At 41.3% G+C, this 19,310-nt stretch overlaps 4 protein-coding genes and 1 long non-coding RNA gene across 5 annotated transcripts; 2 read left to right on the plus strand and 3 right to left on the minus strand.

The window, feature by feature from the left end:
* Positions 1 to 302: 302 nt before the first annotated feature.
* On the minus strand, positions 303 to 2,680 carry LOC110997863 (palmitoyltransferase ZDHHC9). Its single transcript, XM_022266218.2, has 4 exons — positions 2,353 to 2,680; positions 902 to 1,834; positions 652 to 830; positions 303 to 586 (listed from the first exon to the last, which is right to left on the minus strand). Exons 2-4 carry the CDS (start codon positions 1,771 to 1,773, stop codon positions 357 to 359), a joined length of 1,281 nt encoding a protein of 426 aa, XP_022121910.2. The 5' UTR covers positions 1,774 to 1,834; positions 2,353 to 2,680; the 3' UTR covers positions 303 to 356.
* Positions 2,681 to 2,871: 191 nt separating this feature from the next.
* LOC110997864 (solute carrier family 35 member E1 homolog) lies at positions 2,872 to 4,591 on the plus strand. The gene is made up of 2 exons (XM_022266219.2): positions 2,872 to 3,486; positions 3,866 to 4,591. Exons 1-2 carry the CDS (start codon positions 3,180 to 3,182, stop codon positions 4,483 to 4,485), a joined length of 927 nt encoding a protein of 308 aa, XP_022121911.1. The 5' UTR covers positions 2,872 to 3,179; the 3' UTR covers positions 4,486 to 4,591.
* An 863-nt stretch (positions 4,592 to 5,454) lies between these two features.
* Positions 5,455 to 10,410, minus strand: LOC110997862 (endoplasmin homolog). Its single transcript, XM_022266217.2, has 4 exons — positions 10,217 to 10,410; positions 10,003 to 10,101; positions 7,593 to 8,008; positions 5,455 to 7,323 (listed from the first exon to the last, which is right to left on the minus strand). Exons 1-4 carry the CDS (start codon positions 10,272 to 10,274, stop codon positions 5,533 to 5,535), a joined length of 2,364 nt encoding a protein of 787 aa, XP_022121909.1. The 5' UTR covers positions 10,275 to 10,410; the 3' UTR covers positions 5,455 to 5,532.
* Positions 10,411 to 15,504: 5,094 nt separating this feature from the next.
* On the plus strand, positions 15,505 to 17,037 carry LOC123689998. The gene is made up of 2 exons (XR_006750838.1): positions 15,505 to 16,446; positions 16,809 to 17,037. It is a non-coding gene; the product is annotated as an uncharacterized LOC123689998 (long non-coding RNA).
* Positions 17,038 to 17,281: 244 nt separating this feature from the next.
* Positions 17,282 to 19,249, minus strand: LOC110997887 (SET domain-containing protein 4). The gene has a single exon (XM_022266251.2). The coding sequence runs from the start codon at positions 18,734 to 18,736 to the stop codon at positions 17,360 to 17,362; it is 1,377 nt and encodes a 458-aa protein (XP_022121943.2). The 5' UTR covers positions 18,737 to 19,249; the 3' UTR covers positions 17,282 to 17,359.
* Between the last annotated feature and the right edge of the window lie 61 nt (positions 19,250 to 19,310).

A 19,310-nucleotide genomic window follows, 5' to 3' on the forward strand; every position in this document is an offset into this window, starting at 1 on the left:
TGCCGAAGACGAAGAATTTTTCTTATCCGATTTATATTGAAATGATCGCTCTCTTTGCGTAGAATAATAATTGACATTAAATAGTGCATGGTGCAATATATGTTATGTTTTTAGCCGCCGCTGACACATTGTCATTTAAGACGTTGTTTTGTAAATGAACAGCCCCGACTTGACAAAGAGAACAATATGTGTGTATACCGCATCTCTAGCGAGTACAAAATAAACAGATAGGTCGCGACGGACGCTCTCGCAATGATTGAGTCCTATCATATTTTATTAAATTCCAAAATGAAACGCCGGGAGATAGTAAAGAGTTTATTGGGGTGCGGAATATGTACAGAGGGCGGCGACGGCGGTCACGGGGCAAGCGCGAGATGCGGCGGCGGAGGGTCGGGGTCGTCCAGGTCCAGGGCGGCGTCGATCATCGTGGTGTGCAGCAGCAGCCGCAGGCGGGACGCGCTCAGCCCCGCCTCGGCCGCCTCGCTCCCCGCGCCCGTGTCCCCCGCTTCCAGCGAGCGGTTGGTGTAGGCGTGTCTCGCCTCCTCGCCCAGCGCGAACAGGTTCGTGTAGCTGCCTGACGAGGAACCTGAAATGAGCGCTCATCAAACGCTGCACATGCGATTTGACTCCGTATCCGAACGATCGACGCACCTTTCGCTTCCGGCGGCGTCGCCTGGAGCGCGCGGGCCGCGTCTCGGGGTCTCGGCGGCGCAGAGATCGGAGCGGGGAGCGGCGCGACGGGCGAGGCGGCGAACGCGGCGGGCGGCGGACGCGACGCCGCCGCGAAACTCGGCGGCAGGTCGTGGCCATCGGGCGGGACTACGCCGCGTCTGAAAGGATAACGACGAGGATGAAGTCCGTCCGTGTCCCGCGATTCGCCGAATAGAGGAACTCGACCCACCGGTCTATGAGGCTCGGCGCGAGAGGGCCGCACAGCACGTGCCAGCAATTGGCGCAGGCATTGGCCCGCGAATACGGGTTCGGGTTCTGGACGCCGCGACGCGACGAGAACGAGCCCTTGATGTCCTCGTTGGTGGTCCGGTCCGCGGAGGCGAGGTACGTGTGGAACCCGGCCAGCCCGAGCACCGACCACACGGAGAGGAAGCAGACGATGGCCGCGAGCGCCGACGCCGGACTCTGGCGCAGCGCTGCTGTCGCGCCACCCTCGCCTCGCGCAAGCAGCGCCAGATGCGCCACCGCGCACGCAAACACCCACACGCACAGGAACGACAGCGACACGACGAACAGGTAGAAGTAGCGGTAGTTGCGGCGGCCGACGCAGTTGCCTACCCACGGGCAGTGGTGGTCGAAACGCTCGACGCAGTTGTCGCACAGCGAGCAGTGCGACGCACGCGGCGGTCGAAACATCTTGCACGTGAAGCAGTACTTGAGCTTGACTGGGCGACCCCGCACGAGGACCTCGCGAGCCCGCGGAGGCGGCCTACCTCCCGCCTCAACCTCGGCGGCGCCAGCCGCTTCGGCCTCGTAGGGCGGCGCCCGCGGGATTATGCCCGGGTCGGACAAGGCCGTGCGCAGCAGCGCGGCCAGTGTGGTCGCGGCCAGAGCGGCTCCGGCGGCCGGCACAGCGGCGGAGACGCGGACTGCGAGGAACGGGCAATCGAACGCAAAGTGCAACGCACAGGTGCCGCAGATGAGAGCCAGCGTGAGTAAGAAAACGCCGGGATGGGGCGCGGTCATAAGCCTGCCGTCGCACCAGAATCGGTTGCGCCCCGCGAACACCTCCCACTTGCGCGTCACGCGCCGGCTAGCCATCCCCACATCACCGCTGCCTGAATTGCGGCTCTTGCAGAATATTGCTCGAGCCGACCCCACTCTGTGATAATAACAAAACACATTAAACATTAAGCTTACGGATTAGCTACATTTATCTTACTTAGTTAGTTCTCACTCGATAAAATGTTCAGACTTGAGTTTGTCTATAATTTATGTGGTAACTTTACTAATTTCAACTGTAGTTCAAAATGTACTACTATGTGTTTGCATTTTGTGTTCCTTATATTGTAAGTGTATGCTTACATGTATGCTGTATTTTAACCAACTTCTACGACCTGTGGTACAGGGTAAAATAGTAGTAATATTAGAAGTCAAACTATTATTAATATCAATCTAAAAATTAATCTCTATAATTCTCTAACTGTAATAGTTAAAATATACAAAGACATTTTTAAGTAGCTGATCATTGTTCAAAATAATTTCAATTCATAAAGTTTGTCCTACAATAGATATTTAATTTGTTTTCCACATCTTCAGGAGATTTAAGTTAACAATAGCAGACAGAAGATTGCACATGACATACATAAATTTATATAATGTTTATTGAATACTACTTACAATTTTATAGCTCGGCAGCTGATATCTTTGACGATTTCGGATTTGAAACAAGATAATATTATATTGTTATCTTCACTTTTAAAGTACTAATCACACATTGGGACACGAATTTACTAAATTGTATCAAATTATTTTAAAACACTGCTAGCTTTTATTTTATACTTGTGCTAAATTATTGACATGAGAATAAAAATCTTGCTAACTTTTAGTAAAGTTTCGAAGTATTCATTAAGATTTTACCACGAATGAAATGAGCAGAAAGTAAAAATTTGTATGAGTTGTGTTGCCACTTGCCATTTAACTTGGCAATTAACAAGCACAGTTCACAGAGCAGGAAGAGGACATAACAAATATGTACAGAATAGGTAAACCACATACCCTCAATATTTAATTTATTTAATATAATTACTTTGTATGATGGCAAACGTTTGGGAACGCATCGAAATTTGAATTTTACCACACCAGTTAAAACCTGATTTAGTGACTTGTGTAGGTCTACAAGTCTACTAGCAATTTGATATTTGACAGATGACATTAAGTAAATACGTAAGTCGTAAGTACGTATTAATATTTTACCTTTTAGTTCATAGATTCATATTCACTACGTCTTAGAAGTTTGTTCTATGTACTTTTTTATTTAAGTGCGTCTGATGTGTATGTTTATAAGTTAACGTTAATGGAGGAAATTACGGAATCTGGTTGTTAACCAATAAACATCGAAACAACCTACAGCATCCAATATTTTTTGAGTAGCTTAAAAGATACAAAAAAATGAGTGGTAGACCTTAAACAGTTGTAGCGATATGTAAAGTGTATTAAAAGTCGTAATGAGGGCGCGCCGTGAGACGCTGGTGATAGGGGCGCTGTGCGCGGCGTGGTACGCTCTGAGCTCAGCCAGTAATGTAGTTGGCAAGCTCGTGCTCACCGAGTTTCCGTTCCCGCTAACGGTGGCTTTGGTGCAGCTGGCGGCGACTGCGGCGTGTAGCGTACCCGCGCTAGCACTTTGCGGCGCCCCACCGCTGCCGTCTGCCTGCCGACTGCGCGCGCTTGTACCTCTAGCGCTTGCCAAGTTTCTAACTACAGTCTTCTCACAAGTATCCATATGGAAAGTGCCAGTCTCCTATGCTCACACTGGTAAGCTAAAGTATATTTAAACTTTATTACAAGACATGAAGATTTACCGATTATAAGCGTGAAACATTGTTATGAATGTTATCAAAGGCAGAGGCTCCTTCAAAGTAATTACTTTTCTACAATAATGCAAAATGTGTTTTTCCAATTTAATTTCTAATATAAGACTTGTTGAAGAACCTCCATTAGGTTTTAGGGAGGAAGAGCAGCACTATCCTAATTCCTAACTTTACATATTCACCAGTGGAGACAATCTTGTAATTTTTTTGTTATATTAAATTGTACTTGTAATTTTATTTTAAGTATTAAAGCCACTGCTATATCTCAGAAATCGTGGATTTCCTATTTCCTAAGGTGTGTTTATTTATTGAATTTGACACAGTGAAAGCGACAACGCCACTCTGGACGGCGGCACTGGCGTGGGTCATATTCGGGGAGCGGCAGTCGCGGAGCGTTCAGACGGCGCTGGTGGTGATTGCCGCCGGCGTGGCGCTGGCTTCCGCCACGGAGTTGCACTTCCAGACCGCCGGCCTCGCAGCTGCCCTAGCCGCCGCCGCGCTGCTTAGTCTACAGCATCTGCTGACAAAGCGCGTCATGCAAGGATCGCGAGCGCACCCGCTCCGCCTTTTGCAGGCACTTAGCGCACTCGCTATGTTGGCGCTGGCGCCAATGTGGGCCCTGAGCGAGGGTGGCGAAGTGGCTTCGTGGCGCCGAACAGGCGCAACCTCGAGCGCGCGCGCGGGAGCGCTCCTGGCGGCGGATGGCGTGTTGGCGTGGCTGCAGGCCGTTGCGGCCTTCAGCGTTCTCGCGCGCGTCACACCATTAGCCTACGCCGTGGCGTCGGCCGCGAAACGCGCCGTGGTCGTTCTGGCGTCGCTGGCGGTGCTCCGCAACCCGGCGCCTCCGCTGAACGTGGCGGGCATGACTCTGGCCGTGCTGGGCGTCCTGCTCTACAACCGCGCCAAGTTGAGCCGATCGCCCGCGCCGCTGCTGCCCGTCTAGATCATTTCTCGGTACCGTCAATGAACTGACATTCTCCACTACCTTAGTGATAATAAAATAAATATATATTTTTACGTTCATAGTAAATATATGTTATGTTTTTGAATTGTGATTCTCATTTTAGCAATCATATTTATTACTCTTAAGCTATGGACGAGTCTTAACGCGGGGTAATCAAGTGATTTTACAAATATAAATTGAGTTTGTTTGTACAAGTCGAGAACTATAACACCCTTAACGTGATAGTTCCTCGACTTGAACGTCATATATATATATATATTATTCTATCTATAATATAGTTAAATAGAAGCTACAAAGAGAGCAACATCGCAGCAACAGGAATCAAGAACAAACAGGAAATCCATGCAATATACACAGACTTTATTGAGGTACCTCAACCTCATCTTCCACGACTTATTACTGCAGATGATGATTGGCCATGGTTCATTGTTTAGGTGGCGCGTATTGTAACTTGTATTTAAAGAGGGCACAAGTTATCTATTTCTAAACATAGTTCTAATGCCAAAACCTATGCCGATGGGTGTATTACAAGGTCGCACTTGGGTCTAATTCTTTTATCGTATTTGTCACTGATCAAGCAAGTGTTGACTTGAATAGTTGTAATAACTTTAAATGAAGGTACATAATTGGAAATGGAATTAAAGCCTAAAAATGTCAAGACGATAAAAGCATCAGAGATTGGGTGTCTTTCTAGATATTTGACCAAGTTTTAAAGCAGGTTAAAGGTTTCGAGTTTTTTCTTTAGAATAATAGGGAGTCCTCGATCCTGTCCCTTCATTGTCGTTTCGCACGTTCTACAGACGCGTCGTCAATATCGATTATAGCTTTCGACATCGGCGCATAAATTAATTGTATCAATTAATAAGCTCGTCCCTTAGGCCGTAGACGAGTCTGGCTACTGTTCAGTGATTGTAGTTTCAAGGCGAGGGAAGTGAGTGAGTCTACAAGTTAAAAAAGGTAGGAATAATTTATTTACATTCGACGTTCGCTCTCCTCACACACAAAAATCGATCATAAAAATGCAGTCTACAGCTCGTCGTGCTCGTCTTCGGACCCAGCGTCGGGCCGCTCGTCGTCGGCCGAGGGCTCCTCGGGCTCGTCGAGCTCGGGCTGCGCGTCCGGCGGCAGGCCCAGCGCGCGCTGCAGCATGGCGTCGACGGAGTCTGCGAACTCGATGGCCTGCCCCTCCTGCAGCATGTAGCCGGAGCGAAGGGCGGCCGTTCGCAGGAGCGTGCGCGCCGTGTCGAGCGCGAGCGCGTCGTCGGGATCGTCGACGACGCGGCGCAGGAGCTCCAGCACCACGGGGTGGCGCGGGTTAATCTCGAGCGTCTTCTTCTGCGACAGCTGGTGCTTGCGCTGCGCGTCGTCGGCCTTCTGGTGCGCGTTGGACATAGCCAGGCGCTCCATGTTGCCGGTCCAGCCGAAGGCGGTCGCCACGAGGGCCACCGGCGAGCGCGCCAGTCGTCGGGATACGGCGGCGCGAGTTATCTGCGCGCCGAGCTTCTCCCCGAGCCACTTGGTGAGGGGTTCGAAGCGCGCCCGCGCGGCCTCCAGCGCCTCTCTCTCGGCCTCGCCGTCGTCCAGGTCGAACACCTCCTTGGCGATGTTCTGGAACTTGTGGCCGTCGAACTCGGGCAGCGAGGACAGGCAGTACTCGTCGACGGGCTCCGTGAGGTACAGCACCTCGAAGCCGCGGCGCACGAGACGCTCCGCGAAGGGCGAGCGCTCCACCTCGGCGCGGCCGGTGCCGGCGATGTAGTAGATGTGCTTCTGGGAGGGCTTCATTCGCGCCACGTAGTCGGCCAGGAAGGTCATGTCGTCGCCGCGCGAGGAGTGGAAGCGCAGCAGCTTGGCGAGGCGCGAGCGGTTGGAGGGGTCCTCGATGACGCCGAGCTTGACGTTGGTCGAGTACTCCTTCCAGAAGTGCTCGTACTCGTCGTCCGGGATCTTCTTGAGCATGTCGAGCACCTTGCGCACGAGCTTCTTCTTGATGATCTTGACGAGCTTGTGCTGCTGCAGCGTCTCGCGCGACACGTTAAGCGGCAGGTCGTCCGAGTCGACGATGCCCTGCACGAATGCGAGGTAGTTGGGCATCAGCTCGTTGAACTCGTCGGTGATGAAGACGCGGCGCACGTAGAGCTTGATGTGATCGGTCTTGGTGCCGTAGCGGTTGAAGCTGTCGGCCGGCTGCACGCGCGGCACGAACAGCAGCGCGCGGAAGGTGACTTCGCCCTCGGCCACGAAGTGCGCGCGCGCCAGCGGCGCCGCCGTGTCCTTGGTGAGCGTCTTGTAGAACTGCGTGTACTCGTCGTCCCGCACCTCGGCCGGCTTGCGCGTCCAGATGGGCTTGTTGTCGTTCATGAGCTCCCAGTCCCAAACGGTGCGCTCGGCGCGCTTCGGCTCGCGCTCGGGCTCCGCGTCGGCCGCGTCCTCGACGCGCGCGTCCGCGTCGGCGTCGTCGTCGGAGGGGGAGGGTTCGTCTTCGGCCGGTTGCTCGTATGTCTCGGTGCGCGAGGCCCAGAGGTAGATGGGGAAGTTGATGAACTGCGAGTACTTCTTGACGAGCGCGCGGATGGTGTCGGGCTGAAGGTAGTCGGCGGCCTCCTCCTTGAGGTGCAACGTGATGTGCGTGCCGCGCTTGAGCGTGTTCCCGCGGGGATCCTCCGCCACGCTGAAAGACGAGGCGTCGGACTCCCACACGTGCTGTGCGTCGTCATTGTGCTTCGAGACCACGGTGACGCGGTCGGCGACGAGGAAGGCCGAGTAGAAGCCCACGCCGAACTGTCCGATCATGTCGTTCGTCTCCTGGTTGCCGCTCTGTGAATCGTTACTACGTTTTATTTTGGGAGAATTTATGTGAAATTTACTACTGCATTTAGAATTAATATCATATAGCATGCATGCCAGAAATCGGTTTTACGTGCGGCTATAGATGTTTCACATCAAAAAATTTAAAAGTGGACCACTCTTAACTCACCCCCTAAAGGAGGAATGAAAAATTGGCATGATTCAAAATTTAGCCATTAGAAAGAGTGGTGGAGAGTTTCTTGCCCACTCACCTCATCCTCTCAGTCACACTCACTCACCTTCTCAGTATCCTGCATCTTGGACAGAAAGTCGGCGGTGCCCGACTTGGCGATAGTCCCGAGGTTGTTGACGAGGTCGTTCTTGGTCATGCCCAGGCCCGTGTCGATGATGTGCAGCATACGCCGCTCCGGGTCCGCCTTGATGCGTATGCTGAGGTCCGACGTGGCGTCGAGTACGTCGCGATTGGTCAGCGACAGCAACCGAATCTTGTCCAACGCATCGGACCCGTTCGATATGAGCTCTCGCAGGAAGATCTCCTTGTTGCGGTAGAGCGAGTTGATGATGAGCTTCATCATGCGGTTCACCTCCGTCTGAAACGTGAATTTTTGGGCTCGCTCGCGCACTTCGCGCTGCTGCGCCACGCTCAGCCCATCGGGACTAATCGCTTCCTCTTCGCGGGTCACGGCCTCTGCGTCTGCAAAAAAATTTCATGCAATGTAATGTAACCTAGAAAACGGAAGCCGGTCGCCATAGCGACTACCGACAACGTATCGATCGAAAACTAAGGTAGCCGGAAGAATGGAGCGGTGCGAAATAACGGAACCTGCGGAGGCTTCGCCTCCACCGAAGGGCCCCACCCGAGCCTTCCAGCTGCGATTCGCGGCGGCCCGTGAGCCTGGCAGGTCGCAGCTCACCGCGCTACGCCCGCTTAGAATGCGTCGGTGAACTGTTGGAGTCTTATGTTAATTCCAATACTACAAATGTGTAAATGAAATGTCTCAATTCAACAGCGCCACTAGTAACGGGCAAGGTGGGCGCTAGGCAAGTTGAGACACCGCGGGCCTTCCAGGACCATGCTTCGCAGAGGTTACATCGAATGTCGGGCAAGCCTCATTTGCTGCCTCTCACCTCACAGCAGTAGGTTTAAATAGGCTACCTTGTTGTCAATTTGTTTTTTTGTTAAATTTATTTACGCGGTCATTGACACACATATTGATAATTATAATGTACGGCTAAAGATCATTTTCAGATACGGTTTATGGAGCGAAACGGGTGGCCGTTGGCGTGAATCACCATGGTTGCACCATCACATTGTAGATTCATGGTGGCTCAAAACTCAACTGAGAGTGATAGTCAGAGATGACAGTTTTAAAAGATAATAAGTGTAAAATCATGTTTTTACTGTATTCCGAGAACTATTTATATATTATGTATTCATAGATTATACCATAAGATCAAATACATGCCATTTTTGCCTGCACTGTTGTCTTCCTCTTTTTCGTGGATGTGGGCATCAGTTTAAATAGTTATTAAGTGTTGCTCCACAATTCTGTACCTCTCTAACTGTCCATTTCTACTATCTTTATTTATTTCCATTGTGACATCTGCTACCTTAGTTATTTTCCTTAATGATGTACTCCTTAATTTATACCTTCTTTTCCATATTCATTAACTGTTCCATAGATCTTTGACACACCTGTATTTTTGTATACTGCACATTTAGTTAGTACACAAATATTGAAAATGTTCCTGTTAAAGACCATGCTAGTTTTATTGTTTTTATGAAATCTCTAGGTGCCCAAAAACTAGCTTTAGCTTTTTTTTGTTTCAATTTCTTTTACTGTTGCATCTGTCATAGATATTGTCTGACCAAGGTCCAAGTATTCAGTTACATAATATTATACTCTATAATATGGTTGTTTAATGGAACTTATTTCTTTTGGCTTTCTTTCTAAGATCAGCAATCCTACCTTCCGTATCAAATTCTGTGGCCATTCTTTCAAATTCATTGAGTGTTGAGCCAAATAAAATTAGGTTGCCAACCTTATGTAGGTAAATTTTTTATTTACTATTAGTTCATATTTATCCCAAAGTAGCTTTATATCTAACTATAATCCCTCCTTATTTATCAATAATCTAGTTATACCATTTTTATATACATGCCTGATAATTTTTACATTTTTATTATTTATTGTTATATGGTCAGAAAGAAAAAAAGCCTTATCAAATCAACAAAGCATAAGTAGATTGGGAGATTATATTCCTTGCTTTTTACTGGGATTTTCCCTATCTGTATAACAATAAAATAGATGTGTCTAATCTCAGTAATACTAAAGTTTTGTAATGTAATATTCTTTTAATAAACACTAATAATATTACTAATACAAGAAAATATAGAAATAATGATAGGAGCTGATAATACAAACTGGATTAAAAGAAGTTGATAAAAAATTACAACTCTGTATGTAACATGTTAAAAAAACCATTACATAATTTTATTGAATGCAAAAATATAATAGAATTAGATTTGATAGAGTTTTGCCTCAGACATTTTTCATTTACCCTGAAACTAACTATATAATTTTTTTTATGAACTTTACAAAACTATTGATGTGGGCTTGACAAAAGCCACTTGACTGTCTTACTAGAAAACACAAGTAAATTTAGAATGGTTCATATATCACTCACCAGTTCTTGAGGCTTCCCGGGATGCACCAAGGTCAGCATCTACAGTCATCTCCTCCACAGTGCCTACTCCCAATCCAGCTTCTTGCCCAGCTGACCATCCTGCCAATATATTTTATAAATAACCCCTATATTTTATACCAATTAATTTATTAAAAACGTTACAACTACTATTAAAGTTAAATACGTACTTTTATATTTTATCTTTAAACCTTACCTGTTAGAAATAACACGCCAACAACAAGTAGAATTAAATGTTTCATTTCAAATAGCATCTAATAAATACTTTTGCAGATATGATACACAAATTTTAAACTAAAACCGGCATCTCGAACATAACTTGAAACCTTAAATAATTGCCGTCTACCGTTTGAATGAGTAATGACGCCGAAGCACAAACCTTCTTTTTCTACATCAAAACGTGTCAAACTTTTGGCCAGTGTTTTTAATCACTCAATAACCGTATCAGCCAATCATATATCATCTGGCAATATCAGTCGACCTAACGCTCTCTAAAAACCAATAGTATCACTACACGACATATATTTTAACAAATGGAAAGAAGCGATAAACAAATGTCTCTATGTGATTGGCAGTGGAAGTGTTACCAGATCGCCTTTCATGAAATGCAGACAAAATAACGTTAATTATCATAGGTGTATGAAAATTTAGTGTTTTACAAATTGTTAAATAGTATACTTAATTGTGTTAAAAATGCTCAAAGACATTCCCATAATTTATCTTTTCAGTTATGTATTTATTAATGTAGGAGGTAAAATTATAAATGTGTGTATGGGATGTTCTATCTTGTTATAAATCACAACCCATTTTTATCTGTGTTAAATTGGTGTATTTCTTCACAAACAACAGTGATTAAAATTATATTCTTATACAAACGCCCAAGGGAAAAAATCTATGCTCACTCGTCTTAAAAGTCTGTTCTGAGTGACGTCTGTTTTCTTCTTTTCTTAGTATTGTATTTATGTTGCCACATACATCAAAATCGTATAGAAAATACTACACCATATTATAGTATGTACATTTTTAGTGATAGAGTCATTGTGATCCTAATCCTTGGGATTGATTTGCTCCAGTTCAAACAATTTTTTTTAAAAACTTGGCGATTGAAAAGAGCGGCGGAAAGTTTCTTGCCAGTTCTTCTTACTCGCTCTACGCCCTTGACTTGCGAACTATGGTAATAATACTATAGGTAAACATGTACACTTATGAACGTCAAGAAAAACAAATTAAATTAACTGTAAAATTTACATTTACAAACAGTTTGCAAGTCAAGGGCGTAGAGCGGGTAAGAAGAACTGGCAAGAAACTTTCCGCCACTCTTTTCAATCGCCAAGTTTTTAATACAAATTGTTTGAACTGGAGCAAATCAATCCCAAGGATTAGGATCATTTAAGTATTCGTCACATTTATAAAAGGCTTTATTAATTAATTTACTTTTAACAAGGGCTTTGAATTGCTTAGTGACAGTTCTCTAATTTCGCTTGGGAGTTTGTTGTAAAAACGAATACAATTTCCATGTAAGGAGTGGTTTATCTTCTGGAGCGACCACTCAAATTAGTTCTATTACGCGTATTATAGCTACTGGTGAAAGTCACCATTTGTTTTAAAATCGTTTAAGTTTTTTTTGTACATACAACAAGGCTTCAAGAATATATTGACCGGATAATGTCATAATATTTAGTTCCTTAAATCTATTCTGTACCGACTCCCTCGGGGAAACACAACAAATACCCCGAACAGCCCGCTTCTGCAACACAAATATGGATTGAACCTCTGCAGCAGCACCCCAGAGTAGAATACCGTACGACATAACGCTGTGAAAGTAGCTATGGTACACAATTTTAAACGTATTCTTTTCAGTAAGCTGTCAGATTTTCTTTACTGCATATGCTGCAGAGCTCAGCCTATTCGAAAGAGTCTCTATGCACACATATGCCCAACTGCAGTTTACTATCTATTGTTTTGCTTAGGAAAATAGTTTTGTCAACAAAGTTTAGTTCACTGTCCTTAACTTTCAGGTTACCAATATCTCGCTTTACGTTATTAGTTGTAAATCTAAAACATTTTACCCTGGGTGACACCTGGGCTCCTCAGATGTATGCGCAACAGGGATAACCTTCACAAAAAAACTAAAAAGAATCCAACTGACGCAATATTATCAGTGACGTATAAAAGATATAGAAATTTCTGTAATTCGTTAGTAAAAAAAGTTAGGCGTGCGTATGAAAAGGATGAAATTACTAGACATAGTACAAACAGCAGGAAACTTTGGGAGACCATTAATAATATTACACAATATAAGAAAACTTTATCATCTTCTATAGAACTTTTAAAAAACTGTAACCCACAAGAAAAAGTTAACAGTGTAAATTCATTCTTTGTAAATGTAGGGAAAAACATTGTTACCGGTCTAGGGATTGAAAATAGCTTTTCCTATAACACTTCTCCCGCCCCGTAAATAAATTCTCTTGTCCTCATGCCCACTGACAATGCAGAAGTTAAGAGTTTGGTGTTGGGTCTGAGAGACAAATGTGCTGTTGGTAATGATTTGATACCTGGTCGACTTCTCAAACAACACATCGAAGTTTTGGTACCACCCATCACTTACATATGCAACCTCTCCATGGAAACAGGAGTGTTTCCAGACATTTACAAGAAATCCCGCATAACGCCTATCTGCAAGGGTGGTGACAAAAGCTAAAAGGTGGGTTATTCAGAACACACAGATACACAAACACAGACACACACATACACAAACACACACACATACACATATACCATGTGGTTTCCTTATAATTAATATAATTGTCTATTCTTTACGTATAATAATCATTTTGTCGATTCGAAGTGGTGGAGGCCTGATGACCTGTAACACACGTGCACAACCTTTAACAGGCATCAGTCTCACTTAAGCAATAGCAGTTGCTCCAAAAAAGAATGACAATTATTGTATATGTCTTTGTGAGAAAAATAAATATATTATTATTATTATTAAAAGCCTTGTAGACAACTACAGGCCTATCTCCTTACTCCCATCATGTCCAAAATCTTGGAACGTCTGATTAACAGGAGATTGGTTCATTTTCTCGACAAATATAATATAATCTCTGACTCCCAATATGGTATTCGTTCGGGTAGGTCCACTGATGACGCAGTACATAGCTTGACTGATTTTGTAGTTAGGAATATGGATAGGAGGGAAAAAGTTATCGGTATCTTCATGGACTTGAGCAAAGCGTTTGACACCGTTTCTGTTGAAGTCGTACTGCACAGAATGGAGAGAATGGGCATTAGGGGCATAACTCACAAACTTTTCGCGAGTTACCTCTCTGGACGTACGCAAATTGTGAGGGTGGGGGATTGGTCTAGTACAGAGCTACCAGTGACCTTCGGTGAGCCGCAGGGCAGCGTCCTGGACCCACACTTCGAAATTACGAAGCGTAAAATCCCTTCTAATCTTGAACTTGCGTCACATGCTGGATCATGTTTAACCAAAGTGCAATGCGGATGTCCAAAACTTACCTCCACAAGTACCTTAAAATACTTAGGTGTCATGCTAGATAGCAACCTGAATTTTCAAGCTCATATTGATCTATTGACCGGTAGAATTAGAAAATTGATTTATATATTCAAAATTTTGAGGCACATTGCTAATCACACATTAATAAAAACCGTCTACTTATCACTATGTCAATCCATTCTGGGCTATTGTATATCTTCATGGGGTGGCTCGGCAAAAACACAACTTCTGAAGGTAGAAAGAGCTCAAAGAGCTATTCTCAAGGTAAGCGCCTTCCTTCCGTTCATGTATCCCACGGCAGAGACTTACAAACATTGGAAGGTTCTCACTGTTCGTCAAATCTTCATTCTTGCCACAATACTACGCAAACACTCACTTCTCAAATACGACCCACACCTCAATGATAATAAAGCGTAGAAAAAATGCACTGTGCCATACAAAACCCTTTCGCACAAGCTTTGCTCAAAAATTCTTCTGTTTTTTGGGTGATTACTTATATAACAAGGTCAACACCTCTCTCTCCATATATCCCCTAACAAAAAATGAGTGCAAGAAGACGGTTACACTGTGGCTATTGGACTTTAACTATGAGGTTACCGAGAATGCTTATCAAAACTAAATAGTTGAGCATAAAGTTTGACACAAATTTTATGTAAATTTTAGTTAATAATTATTTAGAGTATAATTGTGCAATATTATTACGTCAATTATTCCGAACATACACAAACACACACATACACAAACACACACATACACAAACACACACATACACCAACACACACACATACACATACACCATGTGGTTTCCTTATAATATATATATTCCTTATGTTTATACTATTGTAGAAAAACGTATTTATTTCTTATTTTGTTAACATATATACTGTAACCATAATTGTCTATTCTTTACTTATAATCATTTTGTCGATCCGAAGTGGTGGAGGCCTGATGACCTGTAACACAGGTGCACAACCTTTAACAGGCATCAGTCTCACATAAACAATAACAATTACTCCAAAGAAGAATGACAATTATTGTATATGTTTTTGTGAGAAATAAAATAAATATATTATTATATTATTATTATTATTTTGTTTCATTCTCATTAAGCAGTTCGCTTTGCTTATTACATCAATAACGGAATTTAAAATGACTGTTGACATACCCCATATATCTTAACTTTTTTTTAGATTAATAAGCTGAAAGGTTTTAACGATATCATTACAAGTTATAAGCTTAAAATGAAATTTAATATTACATTTAGGTACACAGTTTTCTAGTAATGACATCGCAGCAGCAGGTGAAGATTCCAGGGACTTGGTCGTACTGAGTGGTACATTTGTAAAAAACTCTTCAAAAATAGAAGCCACCTCTGAGTCCGATTTTATTAATTTCCCTTTTACTTTTAATGTATAATTCGTCACTTATTACTTTCCAGGTAGCTTTTACTTTATACATGCTTTTTTTTATTTTTGAACTTAAATATTGTGATTTTGCAATTTTGCAATCTTTTTTGAAATTATTAGAAAACAACCTAACATATTCCCTAAATTCCTCACCGGTGTTATATTCCTTTTCATCATACAATTCATATAATTTAAACCTTTTTCTATTTAACTTCTCATTTGCCCAGTCACAAAATCTTGTTTTCTCAGAGACCAATAAATTCTTTCGAGTGAATACTTTCTTGAATTCATCAATGATCCAAAAAAAGTACTGTATAAATTATTAGCGCATGAGTTGTTACTATATAATATGTATATAATATATACTAGCCGGTCCCGCCCACTTCGCTGGTCGAATTTTCAAAGGAAATAAAGTAAATTTTATTCATATTTTTTTTATTCATTTTTTTTTGCTTTTTATTTTTTTTCTGAAATTTTTATTTTCGGTTTATCATAAAATTAATTAGGTTATATAAAAACAAATGAAATTAATTAAATAAAAAAAAAACAATTCCCTGTTGGAAATAGAATTTCGTAAAATCCTATTTGAGATGATTTCTGCATGACAAATAAAAGATTACTACCAAATTTAAAGTCTATAGAGGTTACAGTTTGGAAATAGAAATTTCACATTTTAACACCCACTACCGCAATCTTTTTCGGCGGTGGGTTGTTGTAAAATCCGCTCTTAAATCATTTCTGCATCACATATAGACGACTCTAGCTAAATTTGGAGTCTGTAGGAGCTACGCCTTAAAAAATAAAAATTTTCATTGTTAAACCACCCCCGCAACCTACTGTGGGGTGAGCTACCGTAAAATTCGTTCATAGACTATTTCTACATCTCTTACAGAAGATTCCTACCAAATTTGGAATTTATAGGAGCTATAGTTTAAAAACGGGAATTGTTTATTGTTAACGCCCCCGCAATCCCCTTGGGGGGATGAATTTCTTAAAATCCGTTTTTAGTTGACCTTTACATAACGAAAGTAATATTCCTACCAAGTTTCACATTTCTAAGACCTATAGTTCCCGAGATTTCGTGATGAGTAACTATAAAAATTGGAATTCTTAGCTGAATGTAAAAGAACATTATCCGTTTAGTAAACTCCGTTGCCATGGAAACAAAAGAATCAAGCGAAAACGCTTGCAATTAACGGGATAAATGTTCATAAAAGTAAAACAGCAATAAAAAAATGAAGAAACGTTAGAATTCGAAAATAAATAATAAACCATATACCATCTAGGAAAAATTTCGCATCGAATAGTGGTAGTTTCATGTCGATACGATCAGTGGTTTAGGCGTGAAAGAGCCTCAAACGAAGACCATTTTCATTATATATATATAGATTACACCCTTCACAAGTTCACAAACAAAATGGCGGAGCTGTCAAATTTAGTTCCAGGATTCCCGTCGGCAATGAGTGGCGGCGCGGACTATACAATATACATCCAAGTCAGGTAAAGAGGAAAAAAACAAACAGTTATAACTTATAAGATTTATACGTTATCGGTTTTAACAAAATTCGAAATTTGAATGTAAATTGTGAAATCTGAAGTATAATGTTAATACACTAATACAGTACATTATTGTCTTATTTTGTGAAGTTTTTTAAATTACGTCAAATTCGTTTTTAACTTGACTAGTCCTATTATTTATACAATCATGGACAATTCAATATTTCCGTCGACAAAAACATCAACGCGGAATATACAGTATCGTAAAAGTAATTGGAAAATACACGAATTTGAAATATGGAGTGGACAGAGAATATGTAAAGTGTCTTCTCTCTGTATGAAAGGTTCATTGCTATTATGGATAGGTGAGCAGCAGTTGCAGCTGGCAAATGTAGCTCTAGGTATGCCAGGTACTGGCGAAGTTGGAGAAGGTTCTGCTGCCACTGCATTGCTTGGGGAGGATGAAGCTGGTGCTGCAAGCTTAGCGCGCCGGTTGTCTACTCGGCTTCACATACCAGTTTATATCTGTATGGGACAAACCTTTGACCGCTTTACAAGTCCACTTGTTGAAAAGGGTATTGCAATGGAAATAAAGCAACATCCTAATTATTTTACATAATGTTTCATGATAATTGTTGCTGACTTTATAAATTACTATGTAAATGAAGTCTTTTATTTTAATTGTGCTCTGTTATAGATGATTACAATGAATAATTTTTAATAAATACCTATAAAATTGTTGTTTCTGTATCAGTTGTTTGTAACCTTTTTATTTGAAAATAAACTTACTTGACTGTGATTTACTGCTTTAACTGATCATAGGATTAAAACATTTATATTTACAATATGTTGTTCTTTTATTCACATTTATATAATGGTTTTAAACTACTTCTTATTTTTACAAAGTACACACAGACTATTTGCAAAATTTCTTTAAAATCTTAATATGTTGACACATAAGTACAATACAGTTACACAGGGCTACACATTTATCAAATTTTTGTAATTGACTAACATTATATTCAGTGTCTATTAGTTTTTTATAGAGAATAGGTTTAATCAGATCAAATAATTCCCTATCATAGGAGCAGATAGCTGCAGAGTACAGTAACTGGCTTACATCAACATCCTTCCTGTAAAAATATTTAATAACAACCAGCAATCCATACAAATTAAAGCTCATTCCTTTAATGTCAATATATAGGTCCTTGTCAAGTCCATGCCTCAAAATAAACTTGTATTGCTCTTGAGAAACTTTCTTGTTAATAGAATTAAGAAATGTAACTATTTGTTCATATGCAATAGAAATATAATCCAAGTTGTTGGATGCAATGTAAAAACCATATTCAGTAATCAGTTTTAAGTTGTGGCTATCTCCATAACAAATAAAAACCTGAGAGTATGCCTCAAAAGTAGTTTTAGTATAAATTGAGAAGTTAACCTTTGAGAACAGATTCTCTTTTAAATGTACTACAGGTAAATTGTTTAACTCCTTGTTGACAATAAGTTTAGTTTCATTTTTAGCGTAAGCACTATGATTAATCATGTCTAAAAATGGACATAAAGATATCTTTGTATTGTCATTAATTATACTTAATATTGTATGTTGCATATGGGTCAAGTTCAAAAGGTTAGTCAAATCCATGAAGACACATCTTGTATTAACAGTAAAGTATGCCCATTCAAAATCAGATTTATTAAAGGTGCTTTTAAACAGATGCACAGTTTTATATTCATTTTTTATAATTGCTATATTCAATAAATCATTAAGAAGATTAAAAGCAGAATTAATAATATGTTGTTGTTTTTCTATCACACACAATATATTAGGGTCTAGAAACTTCTTTACTTCATTTGTTAAGAAATATGGCACTGTATAAACTTTTGGTAAACTCTGCATGTATAAGTACCATTTTGAACTATTTCCTTGTACTTTTAGAAACAGCAAATAGAATGCCAATAAACATTGGAATGAAATAGCTTGTTTGTATCTCAGCTGCGATAGGATATTGCTGTCTAAAAATATTGCACAAAATTCTTCATCCATAAGCAGAGTAGTTACATTAATAGTTAAATTTAATGGTAGGCTAAGAAGTTCATCTCCTGCTTTGATCCTTTTTTTTGTTAGTACACCACGGTTGCAATCAGAAAAAATTGTAAGGACTAACTTTTTGTTTCTTTGAATTCCACTTTTGGATAGCCAAGAGTTTAACATAATCAAATCAGAACTATAATTGCAAGTCTCAAAACAATTTGTTCTTCTGAGTTTTCTTCGGCGACGCGTCCTTCCCATTATAACAATACAATATATTGCAGTTTTATACGTCCGGTACCTACTTTAATTGCTTTAGTTTTGTCAGATATCGACTTCTTGCCTGTTTAAATTTGATGTTTTTTTAATATAGTATTTTTATACGACGCACATTGCAGTCATTAAATTGTACAATGGGAGTACTTCAATATTCATTATTTAATAAGAATATTAATAATATCTGTTAATGAAATATTAATTATTTAATTTAAAGTTAAAATATAAATTTGATACTTTTTTTATGGCCCGGGCGACGGGCCGTCGAAGTCGAAATCGCAAACTAAATTTGACATTACGTTGATAATAAATATGAAAATGACAGTTTGTGTCGCCAAATTTCAATAATAATCAAGTGAACTACGACCAAAATAACAAGCAAATACTGCTTTTTATAATATCAGGTCGATTTCACCATAGCTCAAGAACGTCTGGACCGATTTTAAATGTTTGAGGTTTGTACTTAAAAATAAAAGAAAACAGTTTTGTGCAGTGGCTCACTCTACTAACTACTTCTTAATTATTTACTATATATAAATGTCAGTTGTCGGCGAACGTG

The sequence above is a fragment of the Pieris rapae genome, chromosome 19 (genome assembly GCF_905147795.1).
Source record: "Pieris rapae chromosome 19, ilPieRapa1.1, whole genome shotgun sequence".
In the NCBI taxonomy this organism is placed as follows: domain Eukaryota; kingdom Metazoa; phylum Arthropoda; class Insecta; order Lepidoptera; family Pieridae; genus Pieris; species Pieris rapae.

Bases quoted from the DNA above. Each gene is read 5' to 3' on its own strand.
- LOC110997863 (XM_022266218.2), bottom strand. From the start codon at position 1,773: ATGGCTAGCCGGCGCGTGACGCGCAAGTGGGAGGTGTTCGCGGGGCGC. The intron at 831-901 runs GTGGGTCGAGTT...TTATCCTTTCAG, and splicing joins GCGCCGAGCCTCATAGACCG to ACGCGGCGTAGTCCCGCCCG. The intron at 587-651 runs GTGCGTCGATCG...CGCTCATTTCAG, and splicing joins GACGCCGCCGGAAGCGAAAG to GTTCCTCGTCAGGCAGCTAC.
- LOC110997864 (XM_022266219.2), top strand. From the start codon at position 3,180: ATGAGGGCGCGCCGTGAGACGCTGGTGATAGGGGCGCTGTGCGCGGCG. The intron at 3,487-3,865 runs GTAAGCTAAAGT...AATTTGACACAG, and splicing joins AGTCTCCTATGCTCACACTG to TGAAAGCGACAACGCCACTC.
- LOC110997862 (XM_022266217.2), bottom strand. From the start codon at position 10,274: ATGCTATTTGAAATGAAACATTTAATTCTACTTGTTGTTGGCGTGTTA. The intron at 10,102-10,216 runs GTAAGGTTTAAA...ATATATTGGCAG, and splicing joins TGGCGTGTTATTTCTAACAG to GATGGTCAGCTGGGCAAGAA. The intron at 7,324-7,592 runs GTGAGTGAGTGT...AACGATTCACAG, and splicing joins AGATGCAGGATACTGAGAAG to AGCGGCAACCAGGAGACGAA.
- LOC110997887 (XM_022266251.2), bottom strand. From the start codon at position 18,736: ATGGGAAGGACGCGTCGCCGAAGAAAACTCAGAAGAACAAATTGTTTT.